The 21,018-nt window shown below is 51.6% G+C and overlaps 1 protein-coding gene across 1 annotated transcript in view; it reads right to left on the bottom strand.

Annotated features, from left to right (window-relative positions):
- Positions 1 to 585: 585 nt before the first annotated feature.
- Positions 586 to 21,018, bottom strand: part of USP11 (ubiquitin specific peptidase 11) — a 32,024-nt gene continuing 11,591 nt past the window's right edge. The window contains 18 exon segments of the mRNA XM_079958675.1: positions 586 to 2,055; positions 2,931 to 3,019; positions 5,044 to 5,159; positions 6,510 to 6,659; positions 7,469 to 7,581; positions 7,812 to 7,882; positions 8,745 to 9,092; positions 9,191 to 9,288; positions 11,153 to 11,359; positions 12,430 to 12,524; positions 12,694 to 12,777; positions 13,279 to 13,503; positions 14,509 to 14,667; positions 14,757 to 14,930; positions 15,813 to 15,912; positions 17,132 to 17,193; positions 18,126 to 18,271; positions 18,814 to 18,931. Of these exon segments, the coding sequence (XP_079814801.1) occupies positions 1,885 to 2,055; positions 2,931 to 3,019; positions 5,044 to 5,159; positions 6,510 to 6,659; positions 7,469 to 7,581; positions 7,812 to 7,882; positions 8,745 to 9,092; positions 9,191 to 9,288; positions 11,153 to 11,359; positions 12,430 to 12,524; positions 12,694 to 12,777; positions 13,279 to 13,503; positions 14,509 to 14,667; positions 14,757 to 14,930; positions 15,813 to 15,912; positions 17,132 to 17,193; positions 18,126 to 18,271; positions 18,814 to 18,931 (2,526 nt within the window). The 3' untranslated portion in view covers positions 586 to 1,884.

Raw genomic sequence — 21,018 nt, forward strand, 5'->3', positions numbered from 1 at the left:
TGTCTTCCTCCCCAGAGGTCAGTCCACTTCTAAGCTATCCAGCACCAAAGAGCATGGAACAGCTTGAAGGCTACCAGGGAAGCGTGCACCTCCCTGCTGCTGCTGACCAGATTTGAATTCATTGGTGTGGCATCTCGCTACCAGACATTGGTTTTCCTTACCCATCCCTCTGCAGAGCAGATGGCAAAAGCAGCAGAAGGAAGAGCAAGTCTACCGCTCTCTTCTGGCTTGCTACAATGGCCAGGAACATTTGCAAGAGAAGTCCCCACATGAATTCTCTCTGTTCCCACAAGTGGGCATAACTATGATGGGACATGCAGTGGCAGCTTGAGGCTGGAGATGCCAGTGCCTGAAGAGGCTGGAAGTGAGTCAAAGCACTACCATGACTGCATCACAATCTGAAGCAGCATAGAAGTCGCCAACACGGTGCCCTCCAGATGTTGCTGGGATTACAAAGTCCTCTAAGGCCATGGGGGTGTTGTGGGGCATCCAGTTGGCTTGCCCTGTTCGTGGAAGAGTCCTGGATCCAAAGAGAGGAATGAAGCACTCAAGAGGGAAATGGGGGCAAAAGGAGGCCACATGCCATTTGAAAGAAGTTACTTTATGTACAAGTTTTGCCACATGCCAAAAATATTTTCTTCTGGAAAAAAACACACCTTCAAAAGAAAAGAAAGAAGCCCCCAGAGTCAAGTGAAGGAATATTCTTCCCAAACTCCTTAAGAAAATACCCGATGTGCTTCTGCAGGCCAACCCTGCCTCCGCGGGTGTCCTGTCCCTGCTCTCCCCAAACATTGCACACAGAAACCTATTTACAAGCCAGTGCAATCCCTGAGCCTGGAAGCAGCAGCAGTGGCACCAGAGACACTCGGCAGAGGGGAGAGAACTTCCATGCACTTCTGTGGGCCCAGGGCAGGCGCACCACCAGGTGCCAGGGCAGAGAAGGAAGGGGGCATTCAGTGCTGGTGGCGGCGGGTGTTGGAGACACTCCTCCTCTGCCGGGGGGGGGGGTGGCGGCAGCAGCAGCAGCTGTGACACGGTGCAGGCCCCAAACCCCTCCGTGGCCTTGCCACAGGCTTTGCTGCTAGACTCTGAAGCGGCACCTCAGCCCAGCAGCTCGACCACCACCCCTGTAGCTAGAGAGGGGCTTTAGAAGCAGCCGGCTGTCAGAGAAGGAGGTCCATGAAATGCAGGTCAAGGGGAGCCGCTGGCTGTGAGAGGAAGACGGCGGTGGGGTAATGGCTGGAATTATTGCTCTCGTTGAGGGGAAGAGGAGGCACTTGGGAGGTGAGGGGGGAGAAAACAAGGGTCTGTTTATCCAGCCAGTGGCCAATGGGAGGGGTTTTTTGGGGTGGGGGAAGTGTCCCAACCGGCTGCAGAACCACAGCGGGGTTTGAATACCTTTGCAAAGTCCTGCAGGACTGTCTAGAGCAGAGGCCCTAAAACCAGGAGCAGCAGAATAAGGGCAACTCCCCCTGATGCTAGAGAGTAAAAGGGGAGGGGGCAGCACCCACAAGGGATCACACAAACGATGCACACATCCCCTCCCCCATGTGAGATGCAGAAGAGGGACACTTCCCCCCTCCCCCTTCGCATCTTATAAAAATGCTGGTGCAAGACAGTGACCCTGTCAAGGGGGGAGGAGACACACACACACACACACACCAAAACACCCCCTTCAGAGCAGGGGAACTATGTGCAAAGCAAAGGGCCCTGCGCTTTGGGGCACAGCAGAGGGGCTCCATTCCCCCTCCCCCCTATTCCATAGCCTGAGTCAAGAGCTGCTGCCCTTGGAGAATCCACTGCTAGCTTCAGTCTGAGGAAGGGAAGAGGCAGGGCATGCAGGCACCCTCCCCAGCCGCAGATGGAGGAGGGGGGGGGTCAAGGTCAGTCCACATCCATAAAGTCCCTGCTGGCTTGCTCTCTGGGGTGGGGCTCGCAGCAGGCCCCACCGCCGCCGTCCTGGTCTCTGGAACCTGCGGCACTCGGCGCAGCAAGGAGGACAGGGTGCCGGATTTTGTCCTGGCGCTGGTAGAAGAGCACATAGGCAGCTTTGGACTGTTGGGGGAGAAAAGAAGCGTAAGAGGCAACAGGTGAGGGCAAAAGAGATGCTTAGGAGCCTGAGATGCAGATCAGGGGAGGGGGGTCACAGGGGGAGTTAAAGTGGCATAGGATGGGGCGAGGGAGTCAGGAGACATGCAAAGGTCCACACCGTTGAGTTAAAATGTCCTGTGCCGCTTTTTCAAAGAGGATCAAAGCAACTTGCACTACAGGAAACTCGGTTCACAAAGAATCAATGGGGTAGAGTAGATCACATAACCAAGAAGGGGGGTTTGTGTTTGAGTTCTCCTTGCCCCACATCTCCAGGCCATGAAGCTGACAGAGCAAGTCATTCTCAGAGTTGTGAGGATATTGTTGGGTTGGAGGGGGGAAGGAGAGCAGTCAGATCTCGAGATCCATTGCTTGAGGGCTGCATAACTGCTACCCTGAGCTCACTGGAGGAAGGGCAGAGTGCCAACGTGAGAGATTCAAGTTCCTGACCCTCCATTCTTAGTCCATGGAAAGACCAATGAAGCAGACAGACCGCAGTGCCAAGACCTCCTTCCTGCCCCCACTGCACCCCTCAACTTGTTCAGGATAACACCAGGGGGCTTCTAAAGCAGGAAAAAGGGATAAGTATCAGTCTGCTTGAGAAAAGAGACTGGAGGACAACCAAGTTCTGCTTCTTCCTTGCAAATGAAAAGCCCAGTCTGCTTAGAGACATGCCTTGCTGAGATGCGATGGAGGTGTTTTTGTAAAGAGATGCACAGGCCATCGAGAGGGAGATTTTGCCAGCCTGCCAGCCAAGAGGGTGGGATGGCATTGCCATCCAAGACACCTGCCAGCAAGTGCCAAGAAGCTGAGCCCATCCAGGGCTGCCCTGCCTGACTCACCTCAATCTGGACTTTGGAAACTGCAGAGACACTGCTGTCATCAAAGTAGAACCACGTTCCGCTGTCTTTGTTCCGGGCAAAAGTCGTGTCTAGAGGGCACAAAGACCAGTCAGACTCACCAAAGCGCTGCTTTGCCTTCTGACACCCATTGTGCCCCTTCAGGTGCTTCACAATCACATCACCTGTCAGCCACTACCTAAGCACTTGGGTCCTCCATTTGTGGAACCTTCCTCCCATTTGAAGAGAAAAGAATCGGGCCAGCTGGAGCTTCTGCACAAACAGCATTTTGCGTGGCGGACCCAGTCCTCTGGGGAGGGGCTACCTGCACTGCTCCTCTGCTGCATGAATCCTGCCGCTAGCTGAGACATCCATCAGCAGGGCCTCAGTTTACATTTAAAGCGGAACCTCAGGGACACCACTTCCTACCCGCCCCTCTTTCATCTACCAATAGCCAACATTTGTTTGCACTTAGCCTTTTCTAATAGCAGCTGTTTACTCCCCATGTGAAATTCTGCAACAATAAATTGTTCATTTCTAGACTGTTCTCATGGTCATTTCTGTTCCTTACTGTTTTGTTCCCCCCAAAAAGAAATAGCTCTCGCACAGACACACAGGCCACATTCACCTGCAGTGCTAAAGAATGGTTTAGCATCCTGATAGGTCACAGCAGGCCGTGGGCCTGTGTTTTTGGCAGGGGAGCTGCAAGACACTTCAGTTTCTGTCCTAATTAGCCAGAGTTCAGTGTGATGTCCTAAACTGAACTTAATCATAACTATGGTTACAGAAAACAAACTGGCTTTATAAACCATGGTTTGAAGTTGGCTGGTTTTCACTAACTATGGCTAAGACTAATTGAACTGACACAAACTGCGGATGTCACAACAAGCTGAGGTTACCCCCTTCCTCAAGGAGTTTCACCCCACGTCTCATTTAATTAAAGCATCTACTCTGTTGTATCTGTACAGCATGTCACCAATGCTGGTTTCATTTAGTTGCTTCTACTGACTCCGCAAATGTTCTCTGCTCTGTTGGTTTGTACAGTTTTGAATGCTGAGTTTTATTATTCTACTGTTTGATGTGAACCCCCCAACCCCGGGAGGGGTTCTTTGTAACTAGAGGGTATCATATAAGTATTACAAGATGGTGATAATAACAATACAGATTTAAATTCAGTTTACCGTATTTTTCTGTGTTTCAGATTATGTTTTTTGCTCAATTTTGTTAGTCAAAAATTGGGGGTCATCTTATACATGGAAAAATATGGTATTTCCTTGATCTTCCTGCAGCCGCCAGAGAATGCTTCCACACATGCCGCTCTTTCTCACATGCACACACGTATGTGCCGGGTCATGGGCTGCGCTGCAAACCACGCAAAGTTACGGGCAGCAACTGGAGCACTGAAAGGCAAGTGCATCTGGGGCCCGCTCCTCTCCTTTGCTTGGCGTGTGTGCCCTGGAGAAAGAAACCGAGTGCCAACGGCTGCCTAGGGAGACTTCAGGCTCTCCAGCAGTGAAGCACAATGTCCCTTCAGTGCCACCGCCAGGAGAATGGGGGTTGCAGTCAAAATTATCTCAACAGCTTTGAGGGCAATTGCCCCCCAAAAGCTGAGCAAATTCTTAATTTCTTAGTTTGAGGTTCAAAAAAAATAGGGGTCGTCTTATACATGCAAAAGTATGGTACTACATGGGGTGGGATTCACCTAATAAGCCCTGGTCAGCAGAAGTGCTGCCCAGGGACTTCCACAATGGGGCTTTCCTTCCCTCTCCCCTCTCTGAGCTCCCCCTGAAATTGGCTCTGGGGGTATGTGGAAATTGAGAGAACTCGCCAGAACAGCACACGGGGAGGAGGGGAGGGATCATTCCATCTGGCAAGCTGAAATGCTTGCGCGGACAGAATTACTGGAAAGCCACCCATTAGATCTCAGATTTACCTATTGTGCATTTTCACTTTGTAGGAAGGATAAGCCTTAAGTCCTAAGTCTTCGGCTGCCCAACAAAGCAGGCTCTAATTTTGCTGTTAACCATTTCATTTCAACTCCAAGTGTCTCTTCCCCACCTTGCATTCATTCCCTTCAACACAAAAGGAATACATACAGCCCCAAAATAATACATACAGTGCCCATCTCGGAGACCCCCGTAGTGGTTCGACACGGCGATGAGGTCATATTTGTACAGTGTGGGGTCAGTGTCTTTCTGTGGCTTGATGACGAACTCTGAGAAATCGAGATCCCTACAGGACAGAGATGATGATAATGCTGCTGTTTTCTAGGGCCAGAGGGGGATCCCCTCAGCAACACCCTCACATAGTTTTGGGGCAGAACCAGCACTGGCATCAAAAGTCACAGCCACCCTATTCCTAAGCATACTCCTAAGCATCATGCTAACTTCTGGGGTTTAAGCTGCACTTTCCTGAAGTGTTTTCAAGAACACCTTGAAACACAAACACCCGCTCAGAAATCCGCCCCCCCCCCCCCGTAAGGCCCGTTACTTCCTGCCGACAGCTGAGGACAGTCTTGTGAATCAGCCCATAGAAAGTTGCTAGCTTTCAGTTGTTTTTACTAGACTGCTAAGAGGGAGAAGAAAAGGCTAAGGAGTAAACCCCACAAAATTTTTGAGTGGAGTCCTGCAGATGGCCAAATGGCACCTTGAACGCCTTCTTCCGGCAACTCCTGCAGGCAAGCTAGGGAAAAATGTATTGTTCTGCTTCCTTTGGAGGCCAAAAGGGGGCAGGTCTTGTCTCTGGGCAACCCAGAACTTCCACACTGGCTGCCCAGGCGTGCGCCCCGGAGAGGTCACTTTGGTGTTGCTAACACAGTGGTTTGACTGCCCACTCCATTGTCTCTTGAGACAGACGGATGCCAACAAGTGACTTCTAACCTCTGTTTCCCAGCAGGTTGTGGTGGGAGAGAAACCCTTTGCTTTCCGTAAAGCAGGAAAATGCAGACGACTAACCTCCAAGCACACTAGTAAAAACAAATGTCTTCTACCAGTTGGGTTGGTGTAGGAGGAATGCTTAGACATGCTAGTGATCAAGTGATCTATAAATGCCACGAACAAGCAAATGCCAGGCTGGCTCAGGCTCCCAAGCACCACACAATTCTAGAGTGCCCTCTGGGTGCCCTGAAGTCAGACATGGGGGGAACCCATGCTGGACTCTTGACTCTCATCATCTCCACCTTCGGACCACCCTGACTTGGGCTGATGGGTGTTGAGAGCCCACAGTGCCCGGAGGGCCAGAAGTTCCCCAGTCCTGCATTAAAGTCATTTTTTAAAAAAGCAAATGTGCTCCATTTTATCAGGTATCTTCAGAACTGGGGAAGTGCTCCCTGCAAGCTGCATAAGCCAGCTCCAGTGGGAAGTCAACATGCCTTCCGAAAAACCTTTATTGATACTGGGTTCGAAAGGAGGAGGTAACTCTTTGGCCCGTGGAATCCTGAAAATTTAACAAGCATGCCTGTTTCCTCTGAAAGATTTCTCCCCAGTGGAATGATTTCAGAGGCATGAGCCACCCAAAATAAGCTGCCCCCATGTCTCTTCTCATCCCTACAAATTGTCTAATGGTTTGGACCAAGTGGCTTACTGGACAGGGAACTCCACCAGGGTGTCGAGCTTCTCCCTGGAGAACTTGGTGTAGGAAAAGCGCTTGAGGTGGATGATCAGGATCTCTGGCAGCGACCACAAGTCCAGCTTCTTGGTGGCCAACTGGTGCTTCTTGCAGGTGGGGCAGTACCTGCACGAGAGGAGCTGGGGGTAAGCACAGCACTCAGAACGGCAGAAAAGCCACAGGTGTTTGCATGAGGACTAGCAGGCAACCCATCTTAAGACACAAAGGAGGAATCCTGAGACGGGTATCTGGGTTGGGGGTAGGAGAACAAACATGAAAATGATTTGGTCAGGGCACCCAAAATCCTGCAACACACACCAATTCTGAAAACTGAAAAATGCCTAGCCAAACACTAGGTGAAAAAGAGGGTCATCAGGAGGATCTGCAAAGAGACTGGCATATTTACCCACCAGCCCCATGGTTCATCATCTCTTTGAAGTGAGAAGTCTGGAAGTCTGGTGTCATCAGCTGTGATGGACCAGATGACTCTGCCATTGATGCCCGCTGCACATGAAGGCATGTTGCCCATGATGAAACCTATGCACATCCTGTGTGTGCGGAGGGGCGGGGGTTGTCTTCTCCTCTTACATAACAAAAGTGCACGGGGTCACATTGCATGGGGGGGGGGGGGACTCCCTCCTTCTCAAGATCCCCCGAAGGCTCTCCAGTCAGGCTAGGCAAGAGGGTTCCAGCTGTAAGGCCCCTTGGCTGCCACTACCAGGCCAGAGTCGAATGGGGCCATCTGCACAGCAAGCAATACCAGGCCTGAACAGTTTGAGCCATAAGAGAATCTGAGGCGCTGCAGCTTTGCCAACCCACGACTGGAAGGTCAGAGCCAGCTGCCTCCAGGATTCGACTCTGCTCCACCGGTAGCTCCTTCCCTTCCTTTCTGCTTCTGGAAGCAAGAGCCCCACCCGACCCACCAGGGCTCTCACCAGGGATTCTCCTCCTCCAGGGTCTCCACGGTGGTGAAGAGTTCGAGGCACTCCTGCAGCCTCACTGGATTCTTCCTTGGCGTGAAGTCCATGCAGTCGTGCTTGATGTAGCCCTGGCAGTGCACACACAGTGGGGGGGGGGGAGAGGTGAGCGGAAGTGGGGAGGGGGCGCCCATCACCCTCCAGTTTTTTGCCTGTTGTCCCTGACCATGAGAGCCAGGCTGGCAGGAACTGGGAGTCCAGAACCCTCAGGAGGTCTGCCAGGTCCCTGTGGCTGAGCTGGAGGAGGGTAAGGGAAAGAGAAAGGAGGACGACTGGGGGCAGGAAAACGCCTCGCCCTCACCTCCGCCTCTGCCTCATTGTAGTAGCGTTTCCTCATGTTGGAGTCCCAGTCCATGGCAATGTACGGTTGGGCTGTGCCAAGGGGAGAAACTGTGGTTAACGTGGCAGGAACCCCGAGCATCTCTCAAGGCAGTGCAGGGGGAAGTCATTCATGAAACACCAGGCTAGAAGGACCCTGAACAGGACTAATCCTGCTGCTCTCCAGTCACCACTGCCACACCCACTACAGTCCCACCCCCTACAGAAGTATCCAGAGGGCAGTGCGTCAGAAGGAAAGGGGCCAAACAATGAGGAATTTTGCCACTGGAGCAGAAAAGGGTTTCTAGCCAAAGGGCCACCTTTCCTTCCAGGTAATCTTTTGCAGGGCACATGTCACTGGTGGCTGCAATTACTCCAGCAATGCAGCCATTAAGACCCTACACGGAGCCTTGACACTCACTGACCAGAAGGTGTATCCTTAAGAGCACAAGAGCCCTGAGAGACCAGCCCCCCCCTGGTCTGGCATCCTGTTCTCACAGGGGGAGACCCCAGGCAGGACCTGAGGGCAGCAGCAGCACTCCCCCCCCCCTGCAAATTTCAGCAACTGACAGGACCACCAAAATTAGTGGACCTAAGCGAATTGTGTTCATTCGTGTCAACGGGTCCACTCTGGTTAGGACTAACCCGGGACACAAGCCTTAATCAACATTCCAGTAGATGAGTGTTTGCATATCTGAGCTGGAGGCCGTTAAACAAAAAAGGTGAACCTGAGAATTTCAGAGAAGGGGGCTGGAATAGCCCACGGACACGTGTGCAGCCAGGCTGGGAGAAAGGCTCCGAAGAGGGCCTCCCCACCCCCACCTGTTGCTGCAACAACCGCAAGGGAATCCCAGAGACTCTCCCACCCCCCAATATTGGGAGCTTGCATGGACCAGGAGCCAGAGGGAAGACTCACAGTTGAAGGAGACGGTGCTGCCCTCGTCCTGGGCAGCCGTCCGGTCGCTGGTCCCATTGGAATTGACGGCCTGGAGGGTGAAGAGCAGCTTGCGGCGCTTCTGGCAGCATTTGCGTTTGGCCTGGTTGGCCATCGGGGGGCTGGGGCTGGAAGAGGGTGTCTGGGGGGACTGAGGGGGCTGCTGAGGAGCAGGGCTGGGGCTGGGGCTGGGGCTGGGGCTGGGCCTCCCCTCCACGCCAGCCCCTTCCTCCCCCACAGAGGCGTCCGAGGGGTTTTCCTCCGCCTCCGAGCTGGGCTCCTGGCTCGTGGAGCCTTCTGCCGTCGTCTCTTCCTCCTCCTCGTCCTCCCCTGTTGTGCATTTGGAGAGGAAAGGACAGGCAGCGGCCAAATTAAAAACCTGGCCAGCCCCACCCCATCAACACTCTGCCCTCGCACCAACCCCTCACCTTCGCTCAGCCCATTGGGCCTCTTGTTGTAGAGGTCCTCCTCATCCTCCTCACTCGGAGCCTCCTCTTCCTCAGAGTCTGGTCGTGTCACGTAGCGGCTGCCAAAATGGGGGGGGGGGGGGCGGGGGGGAGGAAGCAAGTCACACCCTTGGCCACTAGGGGGAACCACTGTCATGGGCAAGCTCCACAGCTCCCCCCTGTGGCAGCACTGTGCAATGAAGGGCACTGCTGGATGAAGATTCGAGTGAAGAAAGCAAGAGACATGCTTGTCAACTGGGAGAGGCAGAGGGCTGGAGGGAGAGCAGGGGCAAAGCTACTTTGCAGAAAAATAATGTTAAAAGAAGATTCCGTAAAGTTTTTGCTTCATGCATTAACCAAGGTTTACCAGGTTTAATGGAGAGCAGAGCGTTTGAGCATGAATGGGCCACAACTCCCCCCTCCCCCTCGGAGGCAAAGTGCCCCAGATCATGCACTGAACGCTTCTCGCTTTTTGGTAATAGGAATATCCCTCTGAGCATCTGGAGACCAACAGGGTGCAACTATGGTGCCCTGCATTGCCAAGTGCAGCAGCAAGCCCAAGGCTGCTGCAGGGAGATGACAGGCAAGTCCAATACAACACACCTGCCGGCCCCAGGGCAGTTCTTCCATCTGCCATAACTGCAAACACAGCTCCCTGTGAAGATTTCTCTTCCTGCAAGCAGCAGACCTAGAGGGAGTGGCCTCCCTGCTTTGGAAGGGCCTGAATGGGGAGTTCAAACTCAAACTGGAACCAACAACCCAGCTAGACTTTTATATCTTCTCGCACCCAAGAAGAGAACCTGGATTGCTGAACCCAAAGCAGTTTTTAGGGGTATGCAGGAGCGTCCCCAGATCCAACCCCTGGCATCTCCAGGGAGGGCTGAGAAGAGCCCTGCCTGAACCCCTGGAGAGCTGCTGCCAGCCAGTGCTGACAATACCAAGCAAGACAGACCAGTGGTCCAGCTGAGGGTAAGGCCGTTCCCCATGTTCCTTTGTTTCTACTGAATTCTGTGCTGCAAACCACAAAGTGCGGCTGAAGCCATTCAGGAAGTGCCCTGCCAAAGATGTCGATCTTGAGGGACGTACAGAAAAAAAGGGGTGGGGTAGGAGGAAGCACAGCATAGGGGAAGGCAGATATGCTTCAGATATGGAAAAGTACCAGAAAGGGAGCAGACCCCAGCAAGGAATTCCTAGGAAACTGTACAGCCCCAAGGGAAAAGCACCTTGGGAAAGGAGATTCCCATCCCACAAACCTGTGGGATAGAAGGAGCCATTTACTTGCAGGGGACAATGGGGGATTGAGGTTCAAATGTATCCTCAGCTTTGAATGCTCACTGTGTGATCTTGTCTGTGAAAGTCACCCAGGGCTGGTTGACCAATGCGCAGAAACATCATTTTGAGGCCTACCATCAAGCATGAATGAGGCCACCAGAACCAAGGGTTCCATGTCCCCTTCAAGGTTTATAAAACACGAGACTGTTCAGACACACAAGCTGCTGGTCCTCCAATATGGAGTAAAATCAAGAGATGGACACTGAACCACCTGGATCTCACCTTCTGGCCTTCAACTTGAAAGTTGGGATCCAGGAGTGGACAGCAGCCTGACCACAGGTGAGCTGCACCAGCACCATACAAAACGCAACACAAACATTCCCAAGGTCCCCAAATACATGTTTGGGCTAAGGGTGGGTCTCAGGTCTAGACAAAAGTTGAAGACTACTGGCCTACCTGATGCAAAAAGGAAAACAAAGGAAAAATAACCTAGGGCAAAACTCTAAGTCTCCCCACTGCCTTTGGGCTGCAGGCACATCCTACAAGGCAGGCCCTAGGCAAGGCACTTCTGTCCCCTCCGCTCCCACCCTCTTCAAAGCAAGGCAGACAAAAGCAGGAAGGGCACTTGGTCTGGGAGGAATTGGGGGGCCAAGGCTGCTGCCAGGAACTCACGAGAGCCGGTGCAGCAAGAGCTGATAGAGCGAGTCCCAGGAGAGCTGGTCCCGGGGCACAGACACCAGGAGCGGGTGACCAAAGAGAACCACCCCATAGTAGGTGTTGCTGTAGTCGCGGCCCTGGGTGCGCTCGCGGAGGTACACGGGGAGCACCACTGCATCTGCCGTGGCCGGATCCTCCAGTGTAGACACAGACACCTCGTATCTGGAGGGAGAAGGAGACAAAGATCCAGAGGGGGCGGGAAAGAAGCAATGCCCCCCTTGCCCTCCCCCGAAAGATGAGACATGCATATTACCAGGAAGTTGGAGTAAGGCTTTGAGTGTGGTGGCGCCTGCCCCCTCCCTTGACATATTAGACGGGTGCCGCCTCCGTTGTCTTTTTGGCACCCACAAGACCTCCCTCTTTCAACAAGTGTTTTAGATATGCTGTAAGCCGCCCAAAGTGGCTGGGGAGACCCAGCCAGATGGGTGCGGTGTAAATGGGTATGGTGTTATTGTTATTGAAGTGGAGATCTTTCTTCCAGGCTGAGTCTGCATTGGAGCTATTTTTAACCAGTTCTATAAACAGAATTGTTTTGGCATTGTGTGTGGAACCATTTTTCTTTCTACACTTTTCTTGTTTTATGTTCGTAACTGTTCTTTGTTTCATTTTACAGTGGTATATTTCATTGTTCTAACGCACCTTGGGGCATTACAGTAAAGGGTGGGTAAGAAATCTAATAAATATCCAGAGGGCAGGCCCCGCCAGGCCTCCAGATACATTTCAGCATGTTGGAAAGGACCCCAAGGGCAATGCAGCATTCTGTAGCTGTCTGTATGCTACAAAGAGCCACTTCTGTCGCTGCCCAGATATGCTATTTCTAGGGCCAGTTTCAATTATCTCACTAACTCCTAGATGCCTTCCATAAGGCGCTCTTTGTACACATGAGCCCATTTCTCCAACTCTGGCCAACATCAGGTTCCACAGAGGTACTGCAAAGATGCCCCCTCCTCAAAGAGAGCTCCTCCCTGCTGGTCTTCAGGTGCAGCCAAGACAAACCCATTCTTGCAGATTCAGGTAGGTAGCCGTGTTGGTCTGACACAGTCAGAATAAATAAAAAAATAAAAAAATTGTCCAGTAGCACCTCAGAGACCAGCTAAGTTTCTTCTGGGTATAAGCTTTTGTGTGCATGCCCACTTCTTCAGATACACCTTCTTGCAGACCCAGGCATCTTCCTTCTCCAATGGATCTACTCCAACCCTCCTCTGCTGCAGCCCCCCTGCTCACACACTCACATGAAGATGTCGTCCCGGTCCAGGATGCAGCTGAGGGATTCTTCCATCTGGTAGATCTTGTAGAAGCGGTGACTGAACACGTCAGCCACCATCATCTGAGAAAGAGAGACACACCGAGTCACCACAGAGGGAAGAAGGAACTAAGGGAACTCTTTTACTGATTTAACCAGATTTAATCAAAATCTCTAAGCAGTTTAATTAACATATGCACTAAAATTACTGATTTAAAAAATCAGATGTTTTTCTCTCTGCCCCCAAACTCACCCGCTCAGCAGGCACCTCTGTATGCTTGGAGAGGCTGTGGCAGAGATCTAGCACTTTGCCGGCCTTTGGGACAATCAGTCTGTGCTGTAAAGAAAAGAAAGGAAAAGAGGAAGTTCAACTTAGTGTTGAGAGTCTGCCTGGAACAAAGCCAGAAGCCCAAACCCAAGACAAGCTGCCGTGAGGTGACCTGTCTCCAGCCCACGCTGTCTCCTTGGGGACCATCTCCATGGCTCTCCCAAGGCTCCCTTCAGCTCACTGCCAGATATGAGCAAGCCCTGCCCCCGCCTCTGTGGTGCACCCTTGTTCATTGTCCCAAGGCAGGAAGAGTATATACAGGAAACTGCTGGGTACCAAATCACACCATTGGTTCCCTCTAGCTCAGCACTGCCAGCAGCTCTCCAGGGTTTCAAACAGGAGACATTTGAAGCCCCACCTGAAAGTGCTGGGGATTGAACCAGACTCCAGGCAGGCAGGCAAGCACGGCATTGGCTTTCTGGTCCTTACTGCAAATCCCAGCGACTCAATCCTGTTTCATGCAGAAGCCCTGCTCGTCTTGCCAGGCACCTTCCCTGACTAGTTGCTTACCTGTTCGGGTTTCTTGCTGGGGTCCATGGACACAAAGAAAACCTCCATCACCCGGTCCTTGCTGATGGGCAGGGGAGCACTGAGGTAGCAGAAGGGATCAAAGGTCACCGAAACCTTGCCACATTCGGGGCACACCAGCGTTGACTTGAAGAGCCCGTGGAAGATGTCGACAATGATGGAGTGGTTGCGGCGCTTGTGGTTCCGCCACGCTTCCTCCGCTACTTCCTGGGAGGGAGAAGGAAGAGCTGAAGGAAGGACAGGGCTTCCCTCTAGCAAGGGGCACGTCACTGCCAAGGGGTTCCAAAATACATACACCCAAAACCCAGACACAAGCCTAGCTGATAAATCAGTTTCTAGGACGCAAGGCTGGCAGTCGAGACCTTTGTCCTACTGCTGCCCTCCAGGGGTTTGGGGCTACAGCTCTGTGCTGGTCAGGGCGGATGGGATTGCAGGCCAAGCATCCAGAGGGAGGAAGGCTGCCTTAGAAACTGCACTGAGCTGCCTGCAAAGCACAGAAACCTCCTGCAAACCCCCTCAAGGACAGAGCTCTCCTCCAGCTTCCCTCTTGCCTCACTCCTCTCGGTAGTCTTGGAAGCCCAAGAGCAAAGCTAAACTCCTCTTTGCCGGCTGTGGAGGCGAAGGTGGGATGTGCCGTCACCTGAGATATTGTACAGTGGTAGAAGGCTCCAGAAATTCATTAAGATTATGAACTGAATTGAACATACAGTGACAGAGTATTTCCTGCATCCCACCTTCTATGGCAGCAGTAGGGGACCTGCGGCCTCCCAGTTACTGTCAGACCCCCAAGTCCCATCAGCCACTGTCCGTGTGGTCAATGGCTCAGGAATTGCTGTCCACCAGAAATCTCAAGGACCACAGGCTCCCCATCCCTGCTCAGGGCACTGCCTCAAACAGCCTCCAAATTCCATCATTCGCCAGTGAAAAAGCTTTGGCCGAGTCAGCACCTCTGTTTTCCACTGCATGTTACAGGGAGCTAGTGACCTGCTCCGTGAGGCTACACTGAGGATCAAGACTACCAAAGACTCAGCACATAACTGAACTTCCTATGGAAGCAACACACAAAGAGCATGGAAATCACAACTGAGAAGGTTGCGAGTTTGCCCAGGTTTACTCCCAATGTGCCGCATTCATTTAAAAAAACAACGCAAAAGTGGCTGGGCCCCAGAGTTGAAATCCCCAACGCTGCAAGGCCCTGTACACCCTGCTCACCTCGTCTGGCCTCCCTGCTGCATCCTTCAGCTCTATGTACTCTTTCTTCTTGACCCGGTTGAGGTCCTCATGCAGCCCGTCAAGCAGAAAGGAGAGCAGCTCCTGGGAGTCGTGCTGCTGGTAGCCAAGGAACTGGGAGGCAAAATGGCCTACTTTGGTCTGCAGGGAAGAGGAACACCAAGAGGGTGGCCTTGAGCCCCAAGGAAGATGGCAAGAGAAAGCGCAATGGTGAGGAAAAGGAAGCTCACCTTGAACATGCGAGGCACGATGGAGCGGTGGTGGCCGGACCACTGCTGCTTGATGAGGTCAGCGTAGGCCTCTGCAATCTCACCCTTCATGCCCAGGGGGTTGTTGAAGTTCAGCTCGTCCAGGTAGCGGTTGTTGAGGAAATACTCAGTAAGAGGGGGCACATTGCTGAGACACTGAGAGAGAGAAAGAGGACCATAGTCCATAGAAGGAGGAGCTCAGCAATTCCAGAATGGAACAGGTCTTGCATATCCTAAGAACCTCAGCTGCTTGTGTATTCCAAGAAAGTCTTTAGGTACAAGAGAGTGAAAATAAACTTCCAAGTATGCACTGAGACCTGCACAGAAGACTCATTCCCCCAAGCCAGGATATTTATCCTGGCAGTTCTTTGCCCCTTTGCTTCCTGGCGGCTCCTCAAGCAGCTCAGAGAGCACGTGGTAAGGACATAATATTAAGCAGCTCACCAGTCAGGGGGGGGGACCTGCAGAAAGAAGATGACCACTTGGCTTCTCTGCCTTAGGAGGATCTAGTTCCCACCCATTGACCCACCAACACCTAACCCGAGATCTCCCAGTGTAGGGCAGTAGACAAATTTAATAAATGGTAATAGCAATAATAACTGGAGAACTGCTTCAAGTCTTTCCAGCAGACAGCAAGTTTTGCTATTTTACTCCCCACTAGTGGGCAGACAGAGAACTGCAACAGTGCACCCTGCTAGAGAGCTCAAGCAAAACCCTCCTTTTGGCCGAGGGGCTCAGCCTCCAAGCAACAGCCCCCCCCCCAGCCTCCATTTTTATTTACTGTGCTCATGTCCTACAAGGAGCTCAATGCAGAGTCTGCTGCTCTTCTCCCCACCAGCCTCCATTTTTATTCCCACAGCAACCGGAGTGAGGTGGTTTAGGCGTTAAAGAGACAATGACTGGTCCAAGACCACCTGGCGAGCGCCACGGTCGAGTGGGGAATTTGAACCCGGGTCTCCCTGGCCCTAGTCCACCCACTTAACCAGCTACACTGTCCTGGCTCTCAGCTCTGCACCTGCCACAGCCTGCGCCTCATACCTGCAAAGCAGAGTTCATGAAGCAGGTGTTGCCTAAGTTGGTGAGACCGCAGACGCCAGGCTGGCCCTGATAGAGTTCCTCGTCCTCGAGGGAGTTCTTCCTGGGGGGGGGGGGGGAGAGAAGGAGACTGTGAAGAAGGGCAGCGGGAGGATGAGGCCCAGGGTCAGGAGCCAGACCGCAGTGAATCCCACAGCACAAGTTGCAGTTAACTCTTTAATTGCAAAAACACATTTGGCACAGGAGTGTCAGGCCTAAGGAGCACAGCAGCGCATCTCCAGTAGGTTTTGCCTGCATGAAGCCAATACTGAGACAGAAGGTCCCCACCTCTCACAGCTGCCTAAGCCCCCTCCTCTCCAGGATTTCCCCCAAGCAATTGGAAACTGTGCCGGCGTGAAGCCAACCTCTCCTCCACCCTCTTCATGCCTCTTCTGGTTCTGCGACACCAGGGGGAGGGGCTGCACCAGGAGGAGGAGACCCCCCCCAGGTTCCTTTTTATTACTTTTTTATCATTTTCATTTTTTTACAACTTTAAACAGATAACTTTAAGTCCAAATACAAAACATACATTTATCGCTGATTTCCCTCCCACCCCCATCCGTGGTTCATTTTTTTCCCTACTACATATTCTATTCCGCCACCACCACCCCCATTCTCATTTTTCCAATTATCAATATCAATATATTTCTTGCTGCTTGAATTTATTCTAATGCTGTTAACATTTTAATATGTTTATATATTTTTTCAAATATCTTTTCCAATCTTCCTTAAAAATTCTTTCATCCTGATCTCTTATTTCTATATATTCTGCCAATTTCATCTGCCATTCTTCCTTTGTTGGTGTCGTGCCCTCTTTCCATTTCTGTGCAGACACCAAGGGCGCTGCTGTAGTTGTGTACACAAAGAAATTTTGAGACCCCCTGGATTCTTCACCAGCTGGACTCTGCTCTGCCTCCGAGTCTGGACTGCTCTCTGCCACAGACTCTCCCTGTTCACTAAGACCTGTTACCCCTTCAGCTTCCACCACCTCCTCTTCCCAGTCTTCTTCCTCTGACCACGCATTGTCGTCCCACCACAAATCTCTGGGCTATGAGCCTTCTTCCCTTGGGGGCTCCCCAGCTGGTTCCTCCCACCCTTCCTCGACATCCATGACACCCGACTATCTGCCAGAGAACAGCAGCACCTGCAGCCTCCCACAGTGCAGGCTCAATCTGCTCCTGAGACGCAGCAGCCTCTCAGGCAAGGAGGCAGACTCTGAAAGCGCTGAGGAAAGCCAGGGGCCCCACTTTGGAGCTGTGCAAACACCACATGCAGGTACTCACATGATATGTGGTCTAGAGCTGGGCCAAGTGCCGTCCTTACTCCTGGTCTCCATTACCACCACCTGGCAGGAGTGCAGGTGCCAGCAGGGGGAGGGGAGAAGGGACAAAGGAAGGAAGGGCTGGATTAACTGCCATGTATTTGGACAAGCGTCTCCGAGGGGCTCATAATAGAAGCTGCCATTCCTTCAGTCCAAAACAGATGGGCCCGGAAAAGGCCAACTGGTGGCAAAGCATCTCAACACACTCATATACACTTTAAAACTGTTTAACTAACTCCAGCACGCTTTGTTTTTAAAAAAGGGAAATGGGGCAGTGAGGGAGAGGTGCTAGCGCAGGTGTCTGTCTGAAGGCAACTGGTTCTTCTTTTTTTGCCCCCTCAGCCTCACCTCCCTCCATCACTCCTCCCAGTTTTGTGTTGTAGGTTTTTAATGGCAGGAAGAGCAAGAGGGTATAGGCTGGTTTTAAATCAAGCTTATGCGATGGACTCTTCTCTGTTCTTTATTAGCAGACAACCCAGGATCCAAGTCCAGGTCAGGCTAGCCTGTGGCTTGTGCAGGAGGGGAACTGGCTAGAGATTCTGGAAGGGTGAACTTAAAGACAAATGCTCCTCATTATGGTGTCAAAGCCTCACACAGAGGCTCCACACTGGCGACCCCAAGAGGACATGAACCCATCCTTCCTATCCCACCAGGCTACTTTTCCCTCTAGCCCAAGCGGACCAGTGAGCTCAGAGCAGACTAGGCCAACTGGCCATAGCTCTCCAAGGCCAACTCAAACCCTTGGACTCAGGTGTGGAAAACCGTTGGCCCTCCAGATCTTGCTGAACTGCAATGCCCATCCCTCTTGGCCCTCCTGGCAGTGGCTGGTGGCAGTTCTGGTTCAGCAACATCTGGGCAGAGGTTCCTCACACCTGCTTTGAATGGACACGCCAGGGATGGATCCTGAGATCTTCTGCCCGCAAAGTAGCCCCAGACCCTGGCGATAGGAGCGTTACCTGCCCTGAACTGAGGCAGGCATCCAACACCGTCATCTGCAAGTTCCGTAGCCGCTCACATGAGCCGTCTGAGTTTTTCACCCACAACCTTGTCTCAGCCTCTGCTGGAACGGAAAACTGGCGTCGTGCTTCCTTCAGCACCGTTTCTAGGTGAGGAAAAGAGGTTGTTTTATTTATTTGTGTTTAAAATAGATATGTGACCAGTGCTTTTTTTCTGGAGGTACATACCCCTAAACATTTTGTGAATCTAACAGGAGAAGAAACTAAAAATTAATTTTTTTAGTTTCTTCTCTAGCACGGTGAATCATCAGTTCTGTTGCCACCCCGATGGCAGCCTCATTTCCTGTCATGGTGTTTCCTGAGTCTCAGAGGGAAGCAAGCGTTTAATGTGTGAAGCAGGAGTTGGAATCTAGCACCTCATGGCAATATGGAAGTTACTGTGAGCTGTCAGCTGTGTAATATGAGGTAATGCATGTTCTTTGTACTTTTGTCCAATTTAATGTATTAATTTTTCCCAATTTGAACCACAAAATGGATTTTCTTGAGTGAAAATGAGTGTACCCCTAAACATTTTTTTAGGGGGAAAAGCACTGTACGTGACCAAAGGAGAAATGGTCCCTCTGTGAGAATCCTGGGCCTTATTCCTTCTCCTCACAGCCAGTCTTGTCTCCACCATCTGGGTCCTTACCGATAACGTCCATTCGGCTAAACTGGGCAGTGACAGGGTTGTCCATGTCACTGTGCTGGCAAAGGTAAAGTTCCACCAGGTAAACCTCCACTTTCTGCATGCTGGAAAGATCCACCACCTGAGAAGGAAGAATCAGAACTGCATCCGTCAGTAAGAGACCGTGTACCATTAACGGGGGTGGGGGGAACCTGAAGCAATGCATTTCTTCTCTGCCAACACCAAGGGATCCTTGAGGAACATCAGTATTTCTGAGCAACGTGGAATACGTTGTTCTGTTGGACTCTACGACAGGAAAAGCACGTGTCTCCACAGTGAGTTTCTAATTCTCATGGCTGTGGGGCAAAAGACTGAAACTGTGCAGGGAGTTTCGGCTAAAAGCTCAATAAAACTTCACAGCCCAACTCCATGTGCCTTTTTGCTCAGAGGTGATACTGCCCCGCAATCTGAGCTGAGGTAAGCACAGGACTGCAGCCTTTAAAGCAAGGGGAGCTAAGGTCCGGGGAGAGAGAGAGAGAGAGAGAGAGAGCCCACTGTGCACCAAAGGGAACAAGCAGAGCACTTGCTAGGATACTGGGCTCCACCACAGAGCAGGAATGGCTCCAGAGGGGGCTGTGTCCAGTTAGTCTCTCTCCAGCCATGACCTCAACAGGCCCGCCAATCTTTTCAGCGCCCCCTGCAAAACAGGGCCGCTGGCCTAGATTGCAGGGACATGGTAAAAATTTCTGAGAGAACGTCTATGAAGGACGCCGAAGGAACCTATGCTGCCAAGGGGTTGCCAACCTTTTGGCGCCCATTGGGGCACCTGCAAAGCACCAGAAGTGACATGAGCACTGCGTGCGGGAAACACCCTTGCCCCTGGGCCAGAGTTAGGCTTGCCAAAAGGCACCAGCTGGCCAAAGGCTCCCTCTGGGTCTAGTTCCAGCAAGGGGAGGGCATGGGACCTTCCGGGTGCCGGGGCAAGCCTCTGCAGGCCCATGTGCACCAGCAGGCACTGCACTGGGGATCAATGATAAAGCACACTTCCAGTTAAAATTCTTCTTATTCCACACAAGACAGCTGCTGTCACTGACATGACGAGAGGAGTTTCACACAGAAAGTCCTGCAGCCTCTCCTCACATTCCTGTCACACTCTTGGTACAGTGGTACCTCGGGTTACAGACGCTTCAGGTTACAGACTCCGCTAATCCAGAAATATTATCTCGGGTTAAGAACTTTGCTTCAGGATGAGAACAGAAATCGCGCAGCGGCAGCGGGAGACCCCATTAGCTAAAGTGGAACCTCAGGTTAAGAACGGACCTCCAGAACGAATTCAGTTCTTAACCCGAGGTACCACTGTACTCTATAACCAGTGCTCCCCCCCTCTAAATAAATGTTCAGGGGTTTTCTCATTTTCCTACTCATATTGAAATACTGCCCCTCAATGAGGCCAAACTTGGATTCACAAAATGTTTAGGGGTATGCATACTCCTGCGTCCCCCCAGAAAAAGAGCACTGTCTATAACCTAAGCTAAATGGCCTGTTCTTACATCCTGGCAAGTGCTGGCCATTACAATGGCTGGAAAGCAGGCAAAGAATGAGAGCTTCTGATAGTCTGATAGACTTCTTGACACAGGAATTTGCAGAGTTCTGGAAATCGGATTTGAAACAAGAAGAATTTAAAATTGTGAGGGCCTTCAGACTGGGAAGAGGAGGAAAGAAGATTAAGACAAGGAACTGTCTGATTACCCTCTGATCCAAAGAAGAGAGAGACAAAATTTTGGGTCTGCATTTTCAGAATCCTTTGACAATTCTGCAATCAAGAGTGGAAATTTTTAAAGATATTCCGAAACATCTTTTGGACCTTAGGTCCAATTTTGGAGATTTGGTTGCCCTTTTAAGAAGGAACAAGATCATCTTTAGGTGGGAATTCCCCCAAGGTCTATCCTTTAGTTTTAAAGGAAAGAAGACACAAATAAGATCAGTCGAGGAAAAAGACAAGTTTTTGAGAGACCACGGAGAGGATCTGCAGAAAGAACTTGGAAAAGAGCCTGGAGCTTTGGACAGAAGTTCCCCGAAAAAAGGGAAACAAACTCCATTGACAGAACTAGATCAAGCATTGGGTGCTGTTGGTAGAGAAGCAGAGTAACTACATCATGGCACTGCAAGCATTAAGCTGGAATGTGAATGGACTCAACTCCCCGGAAAAGAGACGGAGAGTCTTTCATT

This window comes from Podarcis cretensis (assembly GCF_951804945.1).
Source record: "Podarcis cretensis genome assembly, chromosome: 17".
NCBI classification, from domain to species: Eukaryota; Metazoa; Chordata; class Lepidosauria; order Squamata; family Lacertidae; genus Podarcis; species Podarcis cretensis.